This window comes from Temnothorax nylanderi, unplaced genomic scaffold (genome assembly GCF_030848795.1).
Source record: "Temnothorax nylanderi isolate EJ_2023f unplaced genomic scaffold, tnyl_v1.0 TNYL_tig0129_pilon, whole genome shotgun sequence".
Classification (NCBI taxonomy): domain Eukaryota; kingdom Metazoa; phylum Arthropoda; class Insecta; order Hymenoptera; family Formicidae; genus Temnothorax; species Temnothorax nylanderi.
Window position 1 is genome coordinate 324,094 of NW_027249191.1, and position 24,224 is coordinate 348,317.

The 24,224-nt window shown below is 37.5% G+C and overlaps 3 protein-coding genes across 8 annotated transcripts; 1 reads left to right on the plus strand and 2 right to left on the minus strand.

Annotated features, from left to right (window-relative positions):
- Positions 1 to 2,311: 2,311 nt before the first annotated feature.
- Hyccin (PI4KA lipid kinase complex subunit hyccin) lies at positions 2,312 to 11,364 on the minus strand. Of its 3 annotated transcripts, none has more exons than XM_071713757.1 (9): positions 11,347 to 11,364; positions 9,907 to 10,675; positions 9,136 to 9,270; positions 8,679 to 8,804; positions 8,011 to 8,228; positions 7,783 to 7,929; positions 7,477 to 7,607; positions 7,227 to 7,346; positions 2,312 to 4,971 (listed from the first exon to the last, which is right to left on the minus strand). In XM_071713757.1, exons 2-9 carry the CDS (start codon positions 10,054 to 10,056, stop codon positions 4,439 to 4,441), a joined length of 1,560 nt encoding a protein of 519 aa, XP_071569858.1. In that variant the 5' UTR covers positions 10,057 to 10,675; positions 11,347 to 11,364; the 3' UTR covers positions 2,312 to 4,438. The 3 variants fall into 3 exon arrangements, with proteins under 3 accessions (XP_071569858.1, XP_071569860.1, XP_071569859.1); XM_071713758.1 differs by lacking the exon at positions 11,347 to 11,364 and adding an exon at positions 5,835 to 6,342 and having other exon boundaries at positions 4,849 to 4,971; positions 9,907 to 10,920; XM_071713759.1 differs by lacking the exons at positions 9,907 to 10,675; positions 11,347 to 11,364 and adding an exon at positions 9,748 to 9,899.
- A 279-nt stretch (positions 11,365 to 11,643) lies between these two features.
- LOC139776802 (PX domain-containing protein kinase-like protein) lies at positions 11,644 to 17,719 on the plus strand. Of its 4 annotated transcripts, none has more exons than XM_071713755.1 (9): positions 11,644 to 12,113; positions 12,767 to 12,955; positions 13,041 to 13,137; positions 13,346 to 13,770; positions 13,852 to 14,028; positions 14,138 to 14,548; positions 14,663 to 14,819; positions 14,897 to 14,962; positions 15,264 to 15,376. In XM_071713755.1, the coding sequence occupies exons 1-8, from the start codon at positions 12,012 to 12,014 to the stop codon at positions 14,911 to 14,913; spliced, it is 1,575 nt and encodes a 524-aa protein (XP_071569856.1). In that variant the 5' UTR covers positions 11,644 to 12,011; the 3' UTR covers positions 14,914 to 14,962; positions 15,264 to 15,376. The 4 variants fall into 4 exon arrangements, with proteins under 4 accessions (XP_071569856.1, XP_071569855.1, XP_071569857.1 ...); XM_071713754.1 differs by having other exon boundaries at positions 14,897 to 14,941; XM_071713756.1 differs by lacking the exon at positions 14,897 to 14,962 and having other exon boundaries at positions 11,646 to 12,113; positions 12,767 to 12,908; positions 15,264 to 17,719.
- Taz (tafazzin, phospholipid-lysophospholipid transacylase) lies at positions 17,425 to 23,461 on the minus strand. The gene is made up of 5 exons (XM_071713763.1): positions 23,188 to 23,461; positions 20,900 to 21,028; positions 19,717 to 19,960; positions 19,086 to 19,340; positions 17,425 to 18,979 (listed from the first exon to the last, which is right to left on the minus strand). Exons 1-5 carry the CDS (start codon positions 23,303 to 23,305, stop codon positions 18,940 to 18,942), a joined length of 786 nt encoding a protein of 261 aa, XP_071569864.1. The 5' UTR covers positions 23,306 to 23,461; the 3' UTR covers positions 17,425 to 18,939.
- Between the last annotated feature and the right edge of the window lie 763 nt (positions 23,462 to 24,224).

Here is a 24,224-nt window from a genome sequence, read left to right on the forward strand (position 1 = left end):
AACACGCAAATTCTGACGAATCCTTCTCCAAGGGCGCGGTGAATCCCGAAACGGGGCAGGAGCTTTTAGACTCCCCGAACGCCACGGATTCTACGTGAAGAACGATATACTTTTTGCATTAGAGAGTTAAAGGACTTGAAAAAAATCAATACTTCCGAAATGTGACAGGTGTCGGAGAAGGAGTTCGACCCTAGGTCTCGAAGATGCAACAAAACTTATACTGTACTGCGAGTTTCGCAATTCGAAGAAGTTTTGAAATTAGAAACTTGCAGTAAAAATATAAAAATATTAAGAGAGATTAATTTTTTTGATAGCTAATTTTTATTTAGGAATCAAATTTATAGACTATCTAAACCGTCAACACAAATTTATAGATAGTTAAATTTAAATACGTTTTAATATGTATAAGGAAACGTGATGAAATTATATGTTAAAAGTTGATTAAAAAATTATAGAATTTTTTTGATTTTGCAACGCTAACCAAAGACATCCACGTAGGCAATCTATCAATTTTGTAATTTTATCAATAACAAAGTGACAAATGTAATTAAGTCAGGATATTGGATCAGTTATATCCAATAACGTTCATAGAATTCTAGCAGGAGTTGAATAAAATTTTTCAACGAAGTATGAGATAACATCAGATTGATGACGTAAACTAAACAGATCTGCTGAGTGTAATGTAATTATAGCAGAAATCGAATAAACCCGCTGTTTCGTAATCGTTCAAATGATGTATGTATATCTCTTCCAATTATAGCTTCAGGCGCATTATATAATTCAGAACAAATTATATTAATCCTCATAATTAATCAATTACATTAATCCAGTAACTGAAACTCGCGTATCGTAATATTAAAGGCTAATACCTAAAGTGCGGAAATTTGTAGTTTCGTAAACAGTCATTATAATAACGATCACAAATAATATTGCTGCTAGAATATTGTTTGTCGGGAACGTTTCGTGTTTCGAGTTTTAATCGAACTCTGTTTTAATCAAAAATTTATTGGGAGCTTAATTTGCGAAATTTGTAATGTTAAAAATTAAAAAGTTATTATTGAAGCGTGACGAGGATATAATTTGCGTCAAAGGAAATTTGGTTTCAGATGCATCTCAGCAAATTTATTGACACAGTTTGTATCCTATCAAGTTTTAAAATATTCTATTGAACGCCGTACGGATCTGTCAATGTGTTTCCTGTAGTGTGAAACCAATATTGCCAAACTCGTCCTGCTTGTCATTGCGGTATAACTGTATCATCTGTTAATAATCTATCCCCGTTATGATCAAAATTTCTAGGTATTAATTGTCATCCCCAGATAATAATTGATAGACGTCACGATCAGTCCGCGTATTAATTGTGTTACGTAGCGGTCGACATGTCGGTGTGCGGCGTGTCGACAAGAGATTCAATTTTTTGAATCGAAATTCGAAGCGAGAGAAATTCAGTTATAAAGATAGAGTGAATTTTAGAATGTCACAATATTCGCGGAGAAAAGGAAGTTGAGCCCATGAGAGGCGACAATTGGATTTTTTGGATTCAAGGAAGACCTTAGAAAACCCAACGACTTCAAGAATATTAACAAGGTTGTGCGTGGAAAAATCTGCGTGGAAATATACCCTTCGAAAATTTTCTATGCTAGCATTCTTATCTCGAGCCGTATATTCTTAAATCCTCAGACTTGATTTACGCTCTTTCAAAATCCGTCGTCTGAAAAATTTTCTTATCTTTATTGTCCTGGATTCTCTTAAAAATTCAGCGCATCTTTCAATGACGCATCATCACGATGACTAATCATGTAAATGCAACGGTGAGAAACAAATAAGTCTCCCGACAAAGGTCGCCACCCTGACGTGAGAATCGCGAAAGACAGATAGCGGGATAATCCGTTTATCTTCCTTAGATACTATATAATGGAGAGCTACTTATTTTTCCCTTTCGCGATCAGATCGAGAATTTACAGCCGCGAATCTGTAAAGCTGATAGTCGGCCCGATTTCGTTTCGTATTCTAAAAGGCACTCCGTAAAGCGATATTTCGACAGGCGCTATTGATCGTCTAAAAGCGGCTTGAATTATTCACAAATCGGAGAGTACCTAAAAATCTAATATTTCAAAAATTGGGATAGAAAAATGTTCTCATAAAAATGTAAAGATCTGGAAATAAAAATAGGTACCTGAAAAATCAGAAAGTATAAAATGTTAAAAATATATGATAAAATCTAAGGATTTTTTGTCGCTGTAAATAAATGACGAAGAGGAAATTAATATTTCCTATACAATTCACATTCACTGCTTTATAACTCAGGAAATGGTTTTTAAAACAGTTTTATTTAAATAATACAAAGATAAACGTGGAAGGTAATTTGCATATATGTTCCTGCATGAAAACAATTAGATATGTGTATCAGTAACATATCGTATATTAAAGGGTTGTCCAGCTCTATCACATCGAGTAAAAGAAATCATTGTAAAGGGTCATAAATAAAGTAGCGGCATTTACTTTTATCGTTGCTATCATCAACTTTTCCAAATAACTTCAATGTATTTTTACAATTTATACTTTAGTTATACTTTAATTAATACAATATAGGCCATAGAGTAATTAATCATTGACCTTCAAACAAGCATTGACTCCGTTTCGTTCATGATATATTGTTTCACAGTTTGGAACATCTCGACCTATTTTTAACAAATGCAATTCACAATATATTACGATTCTTTTATATCTGAATCAAAAACTTTCTTCTCTCTTCTCTATACATAGTTAGTTTTTATAATATTTACACATCAACAGTTTAGTATAACTTGGTGTGAACTCAGAACGAGCATAAAGAAGTGGGAATTGATTATAGTGTCCTTTGAGGAATTTATGGAATTTACTTCGCTTCAGCGAAACTTTAAAGGGAGAGCTAATTATCACGTGAAGTAGCGTAGCATGCTGCAATCTTTGGCGCATCTCTCTTTCATTCGCCGACTTTACGTCTTTATTTGTACATCTCTTCTAAAAAGAAATGCGCAAAGACATGCAAATGAAGTGGGACTCTGAAGACTTCAAAGATTAAATCAATATCTTTTTATATGTATGTTTTGAACACACACACACACACACACACACGTTACTTAATTTGTAAAAATATCTAAAAATTTTTTTGTGTGGACACAAATTCATATTACGCCTGGAAGCCACGACTCTCTTTTTGCTACTTGTCATTTCTATGTCACTAATCAGATATATTAAGCTTATATAGAACTAGAGATTTAGAAAATTGCGTGCCGATCTCACACAAAAAGATCGCATCTTGACCAAACTTTTAAACACAAATAGTGGAATAAAATATAAGGCAAAGTTGAACTTGAAATTCATTGAAAAATACATATCTACTATTCAATTCCCATTTTTTCATGCACAGATGACATATTTTCCTGATTAGTTGACCATTTTCAACGTGGGTCAACGTTCACGTGAGAATAAAGTCTCTCTTTATATCTGAATTTCGTAATTATTTCCAACAATCACATATATATCGTATATACATATATAAATGTTTATGTTAATATATATATCAACTATTTGCAAAAACAAATAATTCGTCATGAACCTTTAATATCATATCGGAACAATTATGACAAAATTAATAGTAGGTGTCTACTATTCAACCCAGATATGCCTGATATTCTATATATAGATACCTATTCATCCCGTTTATGTAATTAAGTGACACCGCAGCTTTGTTTTAGACACCCCGTTCCACTCTCCCTCTCGCCCTCCTTCACTCTCCGTTTTATGCTGCATTTGACAATTGTAATGTACCTTTGGACATAAATTTATTACTTATATGCTTGGAATCATAAGGAAAGGCTCGCACAACTACTACAAGGCACACATCTGGGTCAAAATATATATGTATTGCATTATGATAATACTTGTTTCCCCGCTTGTAATGATCTATAATCTCTAGAAGTGAAACTCGATAACTGTATCTGCATAAAGAGGTATTACAATATCATATGACGACATATATTTATAAAATATATAGAATAAATTATAGATTTGATTACAAAAAATAAGTCAATATGCACCAATATGCACAAAACACTTAACGAAACAACCGTGTACCTTTAGTTCATATTGTTCCCTCTCTGATTTTTATGTTTATCATCATGGAGATCAATAGAGTAATGGACTGACTAAAATTGCTACATGTCAAGAAAAATATACGATTCTTATAAGCATCGCAATGCAGTAACAATATACATGTATCATTGTTGAGAAAATAGTGCGTGTGATCTTAAATAATTCTAGGAAAAGGCAACGTGTACACATTATACATGGATTTTAATAAGACTTTACTAGATGGAAGAAAATGGCTTATTTGCTTAATATGTTCAGCCCATTACTATTTTCATGTAACATTTTTTATAGACTTTTATCGTCATTAAACAGAGCTGATTTGGATAGAAGAACCCAAGGACTCTGTTTCATTATGTGCTCTTAAATTAATAGAATTTTCCATATTACTACCATCGTTAACGTCACTGCTTAACGCCAGTCTCTCACCGTCGATCAACGCTACGTTTGGATCTATTATGATCGAATTATTCTCTATATTATTTTTCTTTCGGATCGCACATCCGTTAACGTTTCCGTCAATTTCCGCTTGTTGTTCACTATTTAACATTGATAAACTTCCTTTAATGCTCTCTTTCGACGTCGCCTGAGAGCCGAGCTTCTTCTCTTTCTCGGACGACGCGACGTGAGCATTTTTCGTTACCTTTCCCTCTTTCTCTTTGGGTTTCTTTCCGAGCACAGGGAAATTCGTTATCTTCGAAGCAGTCTTTTGATCCTTTGATTGTCTCATGGAACCAATACGATTCGGCTCCGTTGATTCTGGTTCCTCCATGATTGACACCAGGTTACCCTTACCTTCTCCGGTAGTTTCATCTTTTACTACTTGTATTGGTATGTCATCTGAAGACAAAAGAAAATGTTTTCTATGTTATAAGAGAAGAAATTTTTATCGTCAAATTAAAGTTGACAATAATAAAAGCAATATTAAAAGTTAACAAGCATTTTTAGAGGCAAAGAAACATATATATTACATAATGATTCATTTAAGTTACACATGTGAGAGATATGTATGCCATAAATATAATTTGTTTATGTTTGCTCAGAATAGACATTTAAATAGCATATCAATTGCATTGTGCATATGCAATAGAAGGAAAAAAAATTTGTAACAAAGAGAACAAGAGATATTTTGCAAAAGGTGTAAACCAGTATCATTTTCTTTTTATTAGTTATGTGTTCATAGTATATTGTAAATAAGTGGAATTTGAAAAACTTTAGGAACATGTAGGATGTGTAGAGAATATTAAAAATAACATGTATCATTAGAGAGAGAGAGAATATGCAAAGAATTATAGCATAAAAAAAGGAAAGGGACAGATTGCAAGTAAAAGTAATATTCAAATGAGTACAGTAAGAAACAGATAAAATAGTAGGAAAGGAACATCGAATACATTTTCTAGTCGAGCAATATACTTGAAATTCTTGGTGCGGGAAGATAAATGTGCCGTGTCGACATGCATGTTTTCCAGTCAAACACTGGTTTCTGTTTAGATTTTGTTTTATGCGTATGTCTCATTATAGCTGGGAGTGGTATTTCTGAAAGGAATACATCCACGAGTCACATGAATTATTATAAGTTAACAGCTCATTCCTGCGTGTGCGCTAGTGTATACCAAATGAAAATATAATCGCAAGTTTGATGAAGAATCATAGCGTGATGAGATTTACGCCATCCTACAGTGTTGTAACTGGAGTGATAATACCATGTGTTTGACGATAGTGCGGCAGTGGCACAAAATTGCATTGATTTACTGTTGCCTTCTGTATATACATTTTCCACCGATTCACGAATAATCTCTCCCAGAGCCTGTTCCTCTAACAAGCTATACAGATGCGCGTTAGCGGCTGCCAATCTATCGTCGGGAAAATTGGAGTCGCACATTACGATACTATCTTTTCTAGTTTTCTGGCCGATATCATCCTTATTGTCAATAGTCGTTTTCTTCGACTGTTGATCTTTGCTCTTTTTGGGAGAGGACTTTATCGGCGAGCTTTGGCTGCTGCTGCATATACTTCCACGTCTAGAACTTTCCACTGAGGAGGAAGACTGCGCCTTCCCTACGCCCGTATCCTTCTTATCGACCGAATTTGGAAGTGCGTGCTTCCAATGCCATGGACGACGTTTGTGGCTGCCCGATACTGCCGGTCGCTGTTGCTTCTCGGCTTGACAATTGCTCAATTCGACCGCAAATAACTTCTCATCCAGATCGTCTAATGACATAGGCGCGCAATCCACATTTGTTTGGACTTTTTATATAACTCCCTAACACACTTATTATATATATTTTATAAAATTTTATAACGCGCGAATTCGGAATACAACATATTTTATTATTTATAACAATATATTATGTATGTATTTTATAATTTGCGAGTTATTAAGGAAATCAAACAATACAGATGAGGGGGAAATGAATAGTACATTGCACGTGATTTTCCTGGAAATGTGTGCAGTTACTGTATCAATATTTGCTTGTTTGGGCAACTATTCATTCATGGAACAAAAAAACGTTTTCAATTCAGCAATAATTTCATAAAACTTAAAGGGATGTCACATGCAAGCTTGGACCTAAAAGTACTCGACACATTCATGTCCATGCATATATATCCGCTTGTGTATTATTTATGTTTGTTGTACATATCGGGGTTATGTAAAAGAGGTAGCTAATATTCAGACACACAATTAAAATTTTATTTATACGTGTTAGCTATTTTAATGAAAAACATAGCTGTGACGTTAATATTGTTAGTATTTCAGCACCTTTATTCACCAGAAATATTCGCCAATGTACAAACTTGCGTAAAACACAATAATTAATTTCGTTTAATTTCAAGCATAATCTTAAGGAAATTATATAAAACACGAATTTTTTGTTAGTACCAAATAAAAAAATTGATAGAAATGAACAAATATATTATCTTTGCGTAATAAATTTAGATATAATTTTAAATGTAATATTTTCGTGTATTTTTTTTTAAAGTAATTACAATTTATTTTTTGTTATTATTGCTGCCGCTAAATTTACTTTTTATTACATGTCGTCGTAAAAAGATTAATAATTTATAATAGATAAAAACACAATATATAAACATACCTGGTAATTTCTTAGTACGGAAGGAAGCATTTGTGATCATAGACTTTGAAACGGTTGGTGTAGTAGTAGTTGCTGGGGATAATGCAACACTAATTCCAATTGGTCCATCATTCGGTTGACCTGAATCAACAACAAAAAGGATTATAAAATATTTTTATATTTGCCAACACATTTTAATTCCACACTTAGCTTAATTAAATAGATAATACATGAATTACGCCAGTTGTGTTCTAATTATAGTGACAATTACCTGGTGCTCCAGAACTGGCAGAATTGCGTATAGCGTTGGTAACTAACATTACATTTGGATATGCTTCATAACATGCTCTGTTATGAATATCTTCTATAGCTTGATTTCCTACATACCAACATTCGTTATACCTACAAATAAAGATTATTCATATTTATATATGAAGAAAGTATATCTATATAAAAGCAATGCTAGCAAATTAGTCCAAATGCTTCGTCGGAATTGATGTGTTAATTAAGATTTGTAATAAGAAAGATGTAGAAAACAGACTAAAATGCTGTTAAAATCGCAAAATGCATTACATACATGGCAAAATATACAGCATGCAAGAATTCCAAGAGAAATTGGCTGGATACTGGTATGCGTGGTAAAAGCCTTGGAACAAAGCTAGACTCACTGCCATATGAGGAACGTTGATGATGTCCCGGTTTCATAAATCCTTGAGTAACAAGCCTACAACAGAGATAAAATTACATTTCAATTGAAAATAAAAATAGCAACTTTCGCGCAGCTAAGAATTGCAATAAAACTTACTTTGTTGCGACTTTGCACAATTGTTCCAGAGCAAATTTATTTATATATCCAAGTTGTTGATTATAAATAAAAAGTAGGGCTGTCATAACTTTCAATCTGTTTTGCGCATTCAATGTTTCTACTTGGTGCAACGGACCCCAGCTCACAAGTTTTGAGTTACACTCTTCAAAACGACGTACTGCGCTTTCTGTTAGCGAGGCGGGTGCTAGACTCGCAGGCTGTTTAAAATAATATTATATTATATTGAATAATACTGGAATTTAATAATCTGTAGTAATAATGCAAAATAATTTAGCAATTGATATTTTTTCTTAGCACAATTCTCTTTAACATTATTTATATAAATTGAATATTTCTATATTAAATAATGTATTTATTCAACCATAAATTATAGAAGTAAGCTAATTCTCATTAAAACAATTTTTTTCTGAAATGTAAATTCAAACTCATCAGTTTGAATTCTCTTTAAATGATAACACTTGATACATTAGTGTCCGATAACACTCAAACAAAACGCTAACGTTTTAAGAAGTGTAATCTGAACGTTAAGTAGAACCTTACTGCATATCTGTTCATATGAAATGTCCCGTCTATGGTTACTTAAACATTTAGTCCTATCATTAGCAGATCTATATATCAAATATGTATAAATATATGTGCCAACATACCTCATGATATATGGATAGCATAGCAAGTGATGGTAATCTAAACGAGATCGCTTTTTGTTGTCCTGACTTATCGACCACCTCTAGATTATATAATCCAATTAATAGAGTCTCAAGAGAGCGACAACTCTGGAAATTAGATATTATTAATAAATATACCGTTTGCACTTATAGTATTTGCTATAGTAATTGCCAAAAATAATTCTTCATAAAAATTATAATATGATAAAAAATAAATTTAGATCTATACAATAATTTTGTAATTCTATCGCAACAAGGTAACACAGGACATTAGGTTTATATGTCATGTAAAGAACATTACATAATTTTGCTTAAATATCAATTATATACCATGACAGCGTAAAGTATGATTGAAAAATGACACAAGTAATAAGTAAGCTGATGGGATATTATTATCTATGATATTACATTCTTATTTTCAATGGAAATACAATCTTACCTTAATATCACCATGTGCAGCGGAATTTAGATAAATATGTATTAGCGTCGGTAGAAATTGCAGAGTAAACCTTTGTAACTCTAATTCCCGAGACCGATAAAAATTGTACAATTGGTTACATACTTCGTCCATTAACTGCAACAATAATTTAACATTTAAAAAATATGCTCGGCTTTAAATGTTTTATATGGAGGGATAAAAGCTACAGTGGTGTAAGTCAAATTTTTTAAGATGTTGACTCATGTGCATAAATGCAATTTATATATTGCATAGATTACATTTATGCACACGAGTCAATATCTTAAAAAATTTAACCTACACCACTATGGCTTTTACTCCTCCATATAATGATAGCAGTCAGTAGTGCGTCCTTGTAACAAATACTCAAAATTGCTGACATATTCTAACATTGAGTCTGTTTTCTATTGCTGAACTAGCTGTACTAATTCAGAGTTTATCTTTTTTACTCTACATTAAAAGGAAAAAGATAAACTCTGAACTAGTGCAGCCAGTTCAACAAATAGAAAACAGACCCATATTTACAAATAATGCCAAATAATGACAGATTTATAATGACTTGTGTATGTATATCTTTTTCTCTGTTGTACCAACTGTTATGTCTTTCTAGATACACGATATGTGACTCATCCAAAGCTGTCACTGCAGTGATAGAGGGTTTGATAACAATCATTTCCAGGAAATAGTGGGCAACGTGACGGCTAGAGTTCCTATGTAAACGTAGAATATTCTCCAAGCCTGTTCATGTTATACCTCGCTGTACTTGGTGCGCTCCTCCAGGAGCACGTAGAGCGCCCGCACGATCTCGTTGTCCTGCGAGAGCGTTCTGGCGAACATGTGCAGCTCCGACGGCGCAACGTCCTTGCAGTCCGCCAGCCACTCGGTTATCAGGCTCTCCGTCATTTTCGGCAGCGGACGTACCTCGCCTTCGTCAACAAATCGGGAGGATCTTACCGACGCCTCGGAGTCTCGGCTTCGACTGCGACTCGCTGGCCGTCAACGTCACGGGGATCATCACACAGGCTTGACGTGGGGTGGTCGCGCGGCCACGCGCGATGCATCAAGGAGGAGACGAATACCGCGAGCGTGCTCTGGATCTAATTACATGCCGCGGGCTGCCGTCCGGTTCGCATCGCCGATCTCGACAATCTCGACACTGGAGCGCGAGGAGACTGGAGAAGTCGACGCGACCGCTGAGGTTATCACCAGTCACTGCCGCTGGGGCAGCCGCACTGATTCTCACCAATCAATGGCCGTTACACGTCGAAAATTATCGCGCAAACGAGCGAGCTTGGACAATCGGCGAACCGTTTGGACCTCGTCCCAATAAGGAGATCCATCGAGGAGGAATAGGAAAGGAAGAGGAACACGCACGATCCGTACAGCTCAGCTGCACTCGCGCCGCTCGCGCGCCAGCCAGCTGCACCTGCACGGCTGCACCTCCTCGCGCCGCAACTACCTGCTGTTCGCTACGCTCGGAGCTCGCGGAGCTGTGGATCCGATAGTTTCACATGTTTGACCGCTGGACCGCGAAAAGATTAAAATTTATGATTTAGGAAATGTACATATAATTGGTTACGCAACGTTAAATTAATCGACCCAGAGCGAGGATCGGATCTTTTCTCGTCCAATAGATCCGTCACGGTATACGGACACCTAGATGCGCGTTTCGCATCTAAAAACGACACGACTGCGCAATTGACCTAAAGATAGTTCACAGTCCGATCTTACATTAGATTTGTTTCAAATTTCCAAAAATTTTTGGAAATTTCAAACGCAAGACAGAAAACGAAGATTCTGAATGCAAAAAATGCAAGCAATACGAACAGACCTATTTAAGATCGTTTTAAGTCTATTTCAATCATAATCTCAAATTATATGATTATTTTATCGGAAGACTGAATTTTTAGAACTTATTTTATATTTAATTTAAGTTTATTTTGAGCTTGAGACGACATGATATGCGATTATTTCATCAGCCAGATGAACTTTTCGAACAGGACTCGGTCTTGAATACAAGTTCGATTTACGAATATCGTCCTGAGAATAATATTTACAGTTCGATCTTATATTTAAGATCGTTCAAAATATGTCGTATCTCGAAATGTCATAATATCATTTCATTTATAAAACATCAGGACCTCAGACGATCCTTGAACGCTTATGAACACCGTAAAAATATGACATTCGTACTTTGATCTTGTGTTTAAGATCGTTTTAAGTGCGATCTCGAGGTGCTATAAGATCAATTTCAATAGCTGGATGGACAATTTTAAGACAGGACTACAATCCCGGACGCTTATAAACACCGTCCTAAGGATCCACCAGCTGTCATCCTGTCAATCCTGTCATGAGACCGGTGACGTCACACCGGTGACAAGTCGCTCGGCGTCGGCGAGCGCCGTCGAGATTCGGCTGCGCGGCGATGCGACGCGACACGACACGGGTAGCTGCGACTGAGTTGGATTTGATTGCGCGTTGCGCGTCGTGTTATCGTGACGGGAGAGAGAGAGAGAGAGAGAGAGAGAAGTCAGAAAAGTCGCACACCACCTCCCTGGCACCTCTCCCAGCTCCCTGCGTGCGTCGGTACGTGGTGTCGTGGTCGTGACTCGTGTGTCGTGGACCGCTGACATTGAAAGTATTCCGCGATAAGTGGTGCCGCCGTCGTCACTGCCGAGTGCCGTGTGCCGTCGCCGTCGCCGCTGCCAGCCAGTGCCGTTGCCGTCGTCACGTCGTGCGTTCGCCCGAATGCTGAAATGAAGCAGAAGCGCGTCATGTATGGCGACGCGCGGAAACTGTGCGAGAGACGAACGCAATCGGCCCCGTACGGGCCCTGCCTCGCGTCGGACTAACGATCAATGGCTTTATTCGAGAAGAGATACACGAATAAAGTGCTGTTAGATGATACGGAGCGGTTGACGAGCGTCATCGAAAATGCGAGGACCATCGACGGACATACGGTATATATTGCGTTCCCTCTTTCTCTAGCCGCGTCTCTCTCTCTCCCTCCGTTTCTCCCCTTTTTCTCCCGTCTCTCTCTTTCTCTTTCCCTTTCTCTTTCTCTTCCCCTCACGGTTTATCCTGTAATCATCTCGACCTGTTTGTCTCGTTTAACTAAGGCCGTCGTAGGAATTTTCCTTTATATCCTGTTAAGATTGAAGCTACGTTTTGTCATTATGACGTATTAGTATATGTTTGCTTTGTATGTTAGCTTTGTATATGTCACAGTCAAAGCGTGAAATCAGTAAATGTAGACGCTTACCAGTCAGTGTATACATTTACTAGAGTCAATGTATGCATTTACTAAAGTTTATGTTTCAAATTTTATCTTTTAATAAGCAACATCAATATCACAATGATACAGACTGGGTTGGGTTAGATTAGGTTTTTTGGAAGGTGGGAGGCTGTGCTCTCTATTTCACTATAAGTGCAGTATATATTTACTGAATTTTACGCTTTTACTGTAACATACATATACATATGTACATGAGTATATACACATCATTTGGAGGATGTACAGTCAGCTGCTATGTTACGTTTTTCGAACTTTGTTTTCATAATCCCACTTTGCACCGAATCGTTAGACACATACTGAGAATTGTGGTTTGTTTAGGAATACGTAATCAAAACACAGAGAGGTCCGCTTCCCGAAAGATCCTGGAGAGTGAGCCGACGTTACAATGACTTCGTACAGCTCAACGCAGCTTTATCCATATCTGGCTTCGACCTGCCACTACCACCTAAAAGGATTATTGGTAACATGGAGCCAGACTTTATAGCTCAGCGACAAATAGCACTGCAGGTTCATCCCAATATGAGACGTTCACTTTTTATGCGCCGCGTTCGTGCGACACGATAAGTAGAAGATAATCCGCCTTTTCTTGCAGAATTATCTAAACATAGTACTAATGAATCCTATACTGGCATCTTCGCTTCCCATGAAAAAGTTTTTAGACCCTGAGAATTACACTGCACCGTTACATGGTAAGCTGATCGCTCGCTAAGACAGAGTGTTTTAAAGACGCGGTACGCAATGTCGATCAACGGGCTGATATCTTAATCCGATTAAGATTAATATCTTATACGTTACACGAATCTTTTTCAACATCTTTTTTATAAAGACGTATAATTTGTTTCTAGATATTAAATGCAAGCAAATGCGCGAAATGTTCAAGTTATTCGTCTTTTCTAGAAATCGCACTGCAACAAGTGTCATTAGCATTAAGGAGCGATGCCAATTTCGAAGTATGCAAGCCCATCCCCGATATGGGATGGCGATTGAGAAAGCATTATTATACAGTGAAAAATCGCCAGAACCCGAAACAGGAACTTCTGCTGGCTTGGGTCGAGTTCGGCCCTGACAAGCACTTGCAAGATAAAGATATACAAGGGGTTTTCAAAACCCTAGGCTCTCTACGACACACTTACATCGAACCGATAGTACACCAGCATGTTACGGACAACGGGGCACTAACGATAAGAAATTTCTATACGGCGGGCACATTACGTGACGTTTTATGCATTACCAAGCCTAAACAACCGTTCATCAAAAAATACGGCAATCCTAAACAAATAAAATCATTAACCGTGCAGGAAATTGCCACGTACGGTTACCAGGTTAATAATTATTGCACACAAAAATATATTACAATGAGATATTTCGAAATTACTCTTTATAATTAATAATACAATTTGTAGATATTAGAGGCTTTGGGCTATCTCCACGAAAAAGGATTGCCTTACGGTCACTTGCATACCGGCAATGTTCTTTTAACTCCAAGATGCGCTAAATTATTGGATATAGAAAATGGACTCATAGGATTGCCGGCGTTTTACCGACCTTACGTGGTTCAAAGGCGCAAATTACATGCCACGGTAATATATGGAGATAATGATATATACGTTATCGGTTATTCTAAAAAGTATTCTCTCTGTACGAGTTATTTTTTTACATTTATTAAGTTTGATACGTTTTTCTTTACAGACTCAAGTTGATGTATACTCATTTGGGCATGTTTTGTACGAAATGGCGTTTGGACGACCGCTTTTGGAGGCAACGTGCTCCGATTTACCGCATTGCGAAGCAAATCTAAAAAATTTGTTGGAAGTTATCTTATCGCCGGAAGCTCTGAAACAAGATCTGCCAACAGTGATGCAGCTGTTGCAACACCCATTCTTCGAATCGGCAAGGCGCGCTGCGTTGGCAATTGGCACCGTGGAGAAGCCGTACTTTAAACTGAGCAATCATTTGAAGGAGGCTTTACAAGAAGCTGTAAACAAAGCCGAACAACGACTGCGCGATGAACAGAAAGTCGTCCGACATCAGAAGAGGCTTGTCAAAGTACAAGAAATGATGAGCTCGGAAGAAGAAATGAAGAAACGAAAACATAAACTGGTGGGTATTACATATATATATATATATAAATGAAATAAGAAGTAACCCGGAATGTGAAAAATGATCATTGATCGAGATACAATCTCATTTTTCGATTGTATATTCTGTCTACAGAGGAAAGAGCAGAAATTGGCGCAAGAACAACGTTCTTCCTCACAACTGGGTACGAACGGGACAAAGCAAATAAATGGTAAAAGCCCAGAGCGCTCAGACAGTCCAACAAGTACTTCCACGGCTACCAGCGTTGGAACGCTAACTCCTCCATCGCTTCGTAAGTCATTATAATGTTCCTCGTTGCTATTTTCGTCGATGCTGATTGACATTTACGTTTCTACATCTCTTGATTAGCTGGACACAAAAGTTGATGGCGCGTACTGAGGTCATTTCTTTCACGTAGGTCATTCGAGCATTCAGGTCTTAATCTTTAACAAATTTTTACAATTATCTTTATTTTTATTTTCATTTTCTAAGATTTTCCCTCATCATTGCTTTGCAGGTTTTCCGTATGAACGTATTTTTTAATTATACTCTTTGCTCATCTAGTGCATACTTTTAGATCTTTTGATGTTGACTATATGTATAATATGTAATTGTCAGATATGATTAGCTACTCTCATTTCCTTAAAGAGACGAATTAGATAATTTTTTTGTTGAATTTTCTAAAATGAAATGTCACATGAAAAGTCTACTGTTATTTTAATTTTTTCCACTAAAGGTTCGGTGGAAATTACGCAAGCAAATGCAGTTCCTGGCAAAGGTGTTCCACCACCACCTTCGTTGCCACCGCCATGTGAAGCATCCGGTGGTGCGTCGAATAGTGTATCAAAATCATCAAATGACCGTGCTGCTTTACTCGGAAGTATTTGCAATTTTGACAAAAATAGACTGCGAAGGATTACAAATGGACATCGTTAAAAATGTTAGATATATAGAAGAAAGAAAAAGTCACGCAGATTTTTTATTTCAAATCTAGCGTGAATGTTGTGCGATGTCGAACAAAGAACTTCCCTTGCTTGATTAGGACAAGATAACGTATCTAGATTATAATGATGAATTCAAAGGTCTGGATGATAGTTGTATTGTGCTTCTTGTGACTCCTAATTGTACTGAATATCATTTCTTTTCGATCGCGACACTTGCATTTTACAAATTAAAAAAATTTCAATATTTTATTTATTGATGCTCGCTACGTAAAGAGGATTGTAGCTTAAAGCAATTATATTAAGAATACACTATTAAATTTGTGATATATATATATATATGATCGGTATTAGTCCCGTTTGGCCTATTCTGCGTTTTTACGAAATATAATGCAATGCTTGCTTCGTCTGTATTAGATCTGCCGTCCAGGAACGAGCCTAAACGTACAGAACAACCAATCAAAATATCAATTGCTTTGAAAAATTTGCCATCTTTACGAGTCGTCTCATATCGCATTCTTTCCACTTGTGTATACACTAGAGATTACGTAATTTAAAAAAGATATTGTATAACGTAATAATAGGAGTATATAATTGTATATTATCTAATTTACATACAGTAATTATGCTGGGAGCAATTTGAAACATTTTTACATTTATTTTGACTTTTATGACTGCTCGACTGTAAATCAAGGATGTACATTCGCGATACAATTATTCGAGAAATTCCATTTTCTAGTCCAACATATCTCCCTCTTATACAGTTAATAGCATCGTAGAATTTTGTAACATATCTTGTTTAACGCGGGCCAAGTTTCGCGATCGATTTTACATTATTGTTAATCAGATCTTATTTTTCTCTTTCTATATATATATATATAAAATTTGTTTAAATAAAAAAAGAAAATAAAGAAGGCAGTGATACACAATGGGGTGATAATATGTATGTATATTAAGTAAAAATCTTCTCTCGTTATACTCATCTGCTGTTCTGTCTATTCAAAGTTTATGATATACATAATATATAGTATAAATACATAGTTCGTGTTCGTACTGTACAATGCAAGGATCGTACGCCGCTTTTGTATCGCTTGTAAGACCGGAATGTCCAGTTTTACAAATTTAAAAACGTGCCAAGGGATATGCGGTCTTCGTATTGATAGATAATATGATACCAGCAGTTGTGTAGGCCCTAGCGTAATCTATTTCTATATGTTGACAACGGTCAAGTATATGTCCTGTATAATCAATTTGTCTGTGGATATTATAACGAAACCTGTAATATATAATCATACCTTTTAATACACTTATTGTCTTAGATGTATATGGCAACTGTAAAATTATGATTCGTCAAATGACTTCTGGCACAGATGGTGACGAAAATAATCCAAAAGGCATATAAATAATAAGATGGTAATATATATATATATATATGTAATATATATATAGGATTATATATTTATCTCTACTCTTCAGAATCAGCTTCCAACAGGTTGTCTATATACACTCAAAAATATAAAGGAATAAGTTCACGTAATTTCATGAAATTTTACGTTCAACGAAATCTTGCAAAAAATACCGTGACATTACTAGAGTATGTATTAATGTATTTGATAATATAAATATTTTTTAGAAAAAAAAAACAGATGTTGGCCGAAGGACGATAGATCTAGAGTTAACATTTATCGGCAACAAAAATACTATTCTTTTATGATAATAAATTGTGTCATGCACATAGTAATAAAATCTTCAGAATCGACTAACAAGCTCTTTAAGAGTCTTTTGTAATTAACATGATTTTTATGCGTTACTTTAGATTACCCTTTGCAGAATCATTGCCTCACACGTAATTTGTAAACAGGTAGTGTACATAGCACGCAGAAATCGTATAGGAACTTACGTATTCTAGGGAAGGGAACAAATTTTACGTTTACTGTTAAGAGAAATGTCAAACGATAAAACAAACAAGACAATTTTATTTCAGACGATAGAGAAAGACGATATTTTAATACTTAATAATATATTCAACAAGTATATGATACATATAAATTTATCACGTTCGAATAGCCCCAAAAATTTTGATAGCAGTCCGTGTGTATAGTATAAAAGTATGTGTATTCGACATTGTGTATATACGCACACGCACGGGAGCGTACATAGATATGCGATTGTCATAATAACAGCTGTTGTAACGAGTTAAATATATCGCAATAAATATCCAAAAAAATCATGCATCATCGGCGAACGAATACATTGGCTTTTTTTCTTTCACAGCTATCGAACAAAGTAGCAAAAATCATTTCCCGTCCATGCTGCATCTACATCCATGCTTTTTAAACGAGTTTTTATGCAATTTTAAAATTACAACATTACGACTTACGAGTGGTATCTTCCACGCACTATGCATTAATTACAGTGCTCATTTATCTCAACTGCAAACGTGAATACCTATTACACTCTTAGCAAAACGAGTACAAATCGATTAATTGGCACGGTGCTTGTAACGAGAGCGCGAAGCATATAATCAATAATGGCCAAGTGTGCGCTATACTCGCGCTAATAGTGACACCTTAGATCTCCAAAAATAAAATTAATGGATGAGGTACTGGCACGATTCTTTTTATAGTTACATTAAACCTCAGTTGCACATTACGTAGTCTCCGCTTGTACTATCAAAACTTTTATTGACAATTATCGTAAAATCATAATGATAGTGTTATAATTATTCGTACTATGTACATATGTAATACACATATACAAGAGATCCTACTTTTGCGCGCGAGAAGTGGGACATTCTGTATATAGATATTTATAAAATATTATACAAGGCGGTATAATAGACGTTATCCAAGAAATATGTAACTCTCCGAGAAGGAATATATTAGCAAAAAATGTATCGAAAGCTCGACGCACTTTTATTTCGCTACAAATCTTTGACAAAGTTGCAATCAACTCTTTGTTCATAAAAATTTACTATTTGCTGTCACTATTTATAACTTAAAAATTAAATCTCTGTAATGAAACCAATAGGAATCAAAAATAAAGTTTATTAATAAGTCTATACTTGAAATTAATGTAAAAAAATAAATCTCATAGATGAAACACACAATCTCAATTTTATATTAATCGAAGATTATCTAAAATTGCAAGAGTAAATGCGCAACTTTCCGGATACATTATATAGGCGTGTGTCGAGTGATCGCTCGGAGAGTTACGTGGAATAATTACAAAAACGATGGAAACGTCATAGGTCGTAGAATGACTTCTTACACAATTGATGCTTACGTTACGTTACTCAATATTGTCAAAAATACTATTACAATACGAATGTACGCATTAAAAAGGAAACTGATTTCGCATAGATTTACGTTTACATATACAAATCTCACTTTTGTTAACGTATCAATTTTTCTTTATATTTTTGGCAAATTAAGGCTAGACGGAAGGACGACGGAAAAGGGATCATCTTCGTCATAACTTAGCGTGAAGCTTTTCCGTTGCTGCTTTCAATCTGAAAATTTTTAAATATTTTTTTTCGCTTTCTTTGCTCTGCATTGTTCCCTCAAGCATTATTCAATAACGTTCGAAACGTTAGGATGATTTAATTACAGCGCTACCTTAAAAGCTCCTCGTGAATGCGATCAGTTATCGCTTTTCGCGCTTCCATCTCACTCGCTTTTGACTCCCGCAATTCGGCCAGCAATCCGCTAAAATCTATGGGCTCACCGTAATTCATGGTAACTCTTTTTCCCACTTTAAGCATATACGGCGGCTCGTTGGGAAGTACTTCATCCATACCGAGATGACAGATAGGAATTACGATAGGCGTAACGGGCGATTCTAATATTAATCTACCCACACCCCATTTCAACCTAAACAATATCATCGAATGTATAATCTCGCTGACTATAGTATATTATTAACGTGACTTCTGCAAAATGCTCATCTACGCTCATCTCTAGTACTACCCCATTTTTCGTATATATTTTCGTACATATATATGGAGTTTTAAAAAGCGATCTTTGCGATCTCCCCAAGATATCTCTCTTTCAGGAATAAGACAACATTTAAATGTAATAATCTATTGTCACAGAAATTTATCCCATTTCCATCGAATCGATTTTCATCATCGGTATAGCCGATTCAAAAATATAAATGGCAAATTACAAAGGTACAGCATTTTTAATTGTACAAATCGCGTTATCACGTCTTGGAGCGGAGGATTACGAAAGTAACTCGAGTACGAACCTCATTTCTTCCTTAAGCATATTGACTTTTCCCTCGGGGAAGACGTGCACCCACTCGCCGAGGGCCAGCCTTTCGATGCAGAAGTCCATGGCTTCCTGATACACGCCATCACCTCGGACGATGGGTATGCACTTGCCGAGCATGAAAAAGTAGGAATGCCAGACATTCGTGAAACAAATGTCCTGCGCGGCGAGCGACCATCGTATCTTACGTCGGTTAAATCCGTGCCGGATGTCCAGGGTCGCTAAATGAGTTCAGAAGATTTTCTGTCTTAAATTCTTTCATTCGATCGCATATCGGCGTCGTTCTGAGAAAGAAAAACACGTCTCAAAAGAGGGACAAAACGCATATAGAGGATGTCGAGACTACAAAAAACTATCATTTATCTTTAAAAAAAAAATTGAAAAAAAAGAGCTTGAAAAAAGTTGCTCCCAATTACCGGCACGCAATTAAATGCCAGGGACACAATGGAACCAAGAACAAAGAAGTACAAGGAAGAGAACGAAGAGCGATAAATGGGTCATCGATAAACGAACGACGCAAACATTATTCACGTTTACTGTCTCATTGTCAACTAATAGACGTCATCGTCATTGTTCTTCATTCACGTTGAGTCAGTTCTCGTACGCTGATCGTTTTATCGTTGCTACTTGTCGGTTAATGATACTCCGTATCTCGGAGAGATTAAACCTCGCGTAATTTAGGAAGAAAGCAAATCTGTCGCGCTGTCCGATGCGTCAGTTATCGCTCAATTTCAATTAAAATGACATTTTTTTTTTTTGATCGCGAGATGAACGATCGGATTTTTATCTAATCTCTCTTCGTTCAACAACCGGGTGGCGCGTCGACCCCACATCGCCGCGATGCGGCATTGTGTTTTGTCCTTAACGTTTCATTGCGTCCGCGGCTCGTAAAGAGCGCCTCGAAGCGTGCTGTTTTATTAGGCGGCGAATGGACGGACCGCCGGCACTTTACACCCCGGACGATTCGTACGTTCGCGCGCACGCGGCATTTTATTTTTCTCAATTTCTCGAGACGATAAATCAGCCGCGTGCAAACGCGGGTCTTAAGGCCCGCGCGAGGCTGTGCGCGAAGAGGGGGAGGGGGGACTGATGATACGTTATTATGCGCAATGCCGAAAGGCATTTAACAAACGACGTGGAAGGGAAAAAAAGTTTCTTACCCCATATACCCGGATCGTCGAAGCAACTGTGATGATTCGACACGGTAATGAGCGGAACGTTTTTCGGCCGGAGGTCTAAGGCGCGCACGATAATGTGCTTGTTGTACACCGTCGTTTTGTTCAGCCATTCTTAAATGCAGAAGAGAGAGATTCTTTGTTAGATTACGCCACAGAGAGAGAGAGAGAGAGAGAGAGAGCGGTAATTCGGGTCGCGGTAGCAGTCCCGAGGAGGTCCGCGGGAAGTGGTGTGGTTTCAGGCCTCCGATCTTGACGCACGACGCGAAAAATCATTGCAGGGTTTAATCGGCGTCGCGCCCCTGTCAATTTGGGAGATTTAAGAAATTAGACTTTCGCACGATTGAGAGATATTCTACACGGAAACGGCGTTCAGCCCCCTCGAAAAAAATGCTCCGATTTCCATTGCCTTACGCAATAGTTATATCTTGGCGTTATCCGTAATTATCCGCTTGGTACACGATCATTTTCAATTACGTAAACAGACAGAGGGAGGAAGGGAGGAGAGAAGGGGGAGAGGGAGAGAGAGAGAGAGAGAGAGAGAGAGAGAGAGAGAGAGAGAGAGAGAGAGAGAGAGAGAGAGAGAGAGAGTTAATTACGGCTAATGCTTCGTTACGATTGAAGTTAACGACGGTTAATGCTTTTCCTATGAATAAAAAGAGCTCGAGACTTTATCCTCTGTAAAACGTGCAAAACAATCGGCGGTGGTCAGCGTGTTATTAAATTACATATTAAATTGCCGTGATTACGTCACAAAAGGCCGTTTGTTGCAAGTCAGAAAGCATATAAGTAACCTTTAGAGTTTAGATATACGACGCATGCAAAGTGGACACGTTTATACGCAAATGCATAAATTACCGTAGCGTTTATCGAATTATTTCTGGCAAATAATGCGGACAACGCGCAAGAAAACATGGACTTTATTGTTAGGCATAAAAAATATCGACAGTCATATAGCTTCTGTGTGAATCGATAAGTTTATCAAAAGATACGAATATCGCGTGTACATAAGTGCAAAAATAAAATCAATGTGAACAAATGTTGATACTAGAAATGGATGATATGTGTCATACAAAAACGTTATCGACTCATAAACAATTAATTTCCGTTGACGTCAGAGAAAAGAGGAAATTAATGAGCTTGGCGTAACTGAAAGTTTCTATAAAAATTATTTTGTTCAAATTCATTTCCCCCGATTGCTATTTATTTTTATAGATTACCTTAATTTATTGCATTTTACGATACTGTAACTTGATTAAAAATATATGATTTAATATCTATATAATTATAATTTAAAATATAATTTTTCCCCCTGAATCTAAATTTAAATTAAGATACCACAAAATGCATTTCTGTAATTTTGTGAATTATGCTCAATTATAATAACTCTAAATTATTTAACAGCTCTAAATGCAAACTATATGATGTTAAAACCTGTATGCATCCATCTGTGCCAAACATTTTAATGAACACATTAAAATTTGAAAAAGAAATCTTGTTTCGTCGTAACCAGAATTTGTAGAAATCACTGAACTGTCACGTTACATGATAAATTGCTTCCTATGCTAATTTCGAAATAATTCAGAAAGCATTAAGAATGCCTTGTTATCAAAACTATACTTATTTATGACGTTCTGGATAGCGTATTTCCGTCGTCGAGAGCGGTCCATTCAACAAGCAATAGCCGCTGTAATTAACCACGATGATTGATGATGATACAATGACTTTGACCTCTTTCTCTGTCTCTCTCTCTCTCTCTCTAGAAAATGATATTGGCAGATAAGGTTTATTTTCATCATCTCATATCGCAATTGGCGTGATTGTTACAGGCCTGATCGTTACCGAATATACTCCGCGGACGTACAGCACTCTCGCGATTTAATTTTTTTTCTCCCATAACAACGTGGACGTTCTCGGCGCGGCGGCCTTCGTTATCCACGACGGTAAACGAGCATGCCTTATGCGGCATTTCCGCGCGACAACGATCACGCCATCAATTTAACGTCAATCGTGACGGAGGTGCCGTGGCGCGGATGCTATATATTTTTACTCAACCTTCGTGCCCGTTCCACCACGCGCGACCGAGCGTGGCAATGGCTCTCGTGCACGGAGCACACACGAGGGAATCCGCACGCGTATACACACCTGTACCTACCGTCGCCCGGGGATCGCGACTCGGAATCGCACGGGCACGGCGAACCGTAAATCACCGTTCGAGCCGAATAAAATCCTCGCGCGTGGACCGGCACGCGGCGCGGACGACGTGCCCTTACCTATGATGATTTTCGAAAAAATGCCCACCGCCGCGAAGGTTATGCTGCTCGCGATGTTCCACAGCCGGGACGGGTGTTGCCGTAGTTTCGGTATGATCCACTTGATGTCGTATACCATCGCGCCGGCGGCCACCACCGTGCCCGACGATTGAGGAGAGCGGACGGCGGCGCGGCGGCTGTCTGAACGATCGGGAAACGGCTTCCCCGCGATAGATCGTCCGGTCTTTCGTAACGCGCGGCAGCCATCTTCGTGGCGAGTCCGCGCGCCATGTTTCGCGACGGCGGACGGCGAGCGGCGAGTCACGTGGCCGCGCGAGCGCGCCCGAGCGCGACCGACGGCGGCCGAGCGGCGCGGCGCTACCGGCTACGGTGCCAGTGTCTACACCTGTGCTGTGAGCCGCGAAATCAGATTTAGGCTCGCTCCCGCACGATTAACGCGCGCGCGGCGCCCGGCGTTAATTTTAGAATTTAGGCCGTCTCTCTCCTTCCGCTCGTCACCTGCCGACACCGGTTTGCGATTACGCGACTCGCACGCATTTCTATCGGGCGGTTAAAACGATTAGACCGTATTTTATTACATCCTGCGTTCAGACTCGCGAGCACGCGAACGCGAGTTCGCTTTCGAAAACGACCGCTCGCGTCTGCGATAATTTCACAGACACGCCGGCTGTTATTCGAGAAGGATCTCGCTTATCGAGAAAAGTATACCTCGATTCGATACGGAAGAAGATTCGCTGCTTCTTTAATTTATAATCTCTTATGTACATTTCTACTAATGGAGATGATTAACTTTAATCTCGGTTTAATCTCGGTACTTTTTATCCTTTTCTAGTTTTAAGAATTAAGATTTAATTAAAAGATTAAGTTGATCTATATACGTGATAGAAATGGACATTAGATGTTTAAATGAAAAATACAATATATAATAATCTTGAAGTCAAAAAATCTTTTTTTACGAACTGAATTCGATTTTAAGTGCACTATCTCGGTTTGTGACAGAAACGAGAAAAGAAAAAGGTTTTTGAAAAAATGTGGTA

Bases quoted from the DNA above. Each gene is read 5' to 3' on its own strand.
- Taz (XM_071713763.1), bottom strand. From the start codon at position 23,305: ATGGTATACGACATCAAGTGGATCATACCGAAACTACGGCAACACCCG. The intron at 19,961-20,899 runs GTAAGAAACTTT...GAACTCATTTAG, and splicing joins CGACGATCCGGGTATATGGG to CGACCCTGGACATCCGGCAC. The intron at 18,980-19,085 runs GTAGCGCTGTAA...AAAAATTTTCAG, and splicing joins ATTCACGAGGAGCTTTTAAG to ATTGAAAGCAGCAACGGAAA.
- LOC139776802 (XM_071713753.1), top strand. From the start codon at position 12,012: ATGGCTTTATTCGAGAAGAGATACACGAATAAAGTGCTGTTAGATGAT. The intron at 13,138-13,345 runs GTAAGCTGATCG...CGTCTTTTCTAG, and splicing joins TTACACTGCACCGTTACATG to AAATCGCACTGCAACAAGTG. The intron at 14,549-14,662 runs GTGGGTATTACA...TTCTGTCTACAG, and splicing joins AGAAACGAAAACATAAACTG to AGGAAAGAGCAGAAATTGGC.
- Hyccin (XM_071713757.1), bottom strand. From the start codon at position 10,056: ATGACGGAGAGCCTGATAACCGAGTGGCTGGCGGACTGCAAGGACGTT. The intron at 8,229-8,678 runs GTATGTTGGCAC...TATTTTAAACAG, and splicing joins TGCTATCCATATATCATGAG to CCTGCGAGTCTAGCACCCGC. The intron at 7,930-8,010 runs GTAAGTTTTATT...TCTCTGTTGTAG, and splicing joins TTGTGCAAAGTCGCAACAAA to GCTTGTTACTCAAGGATTTA.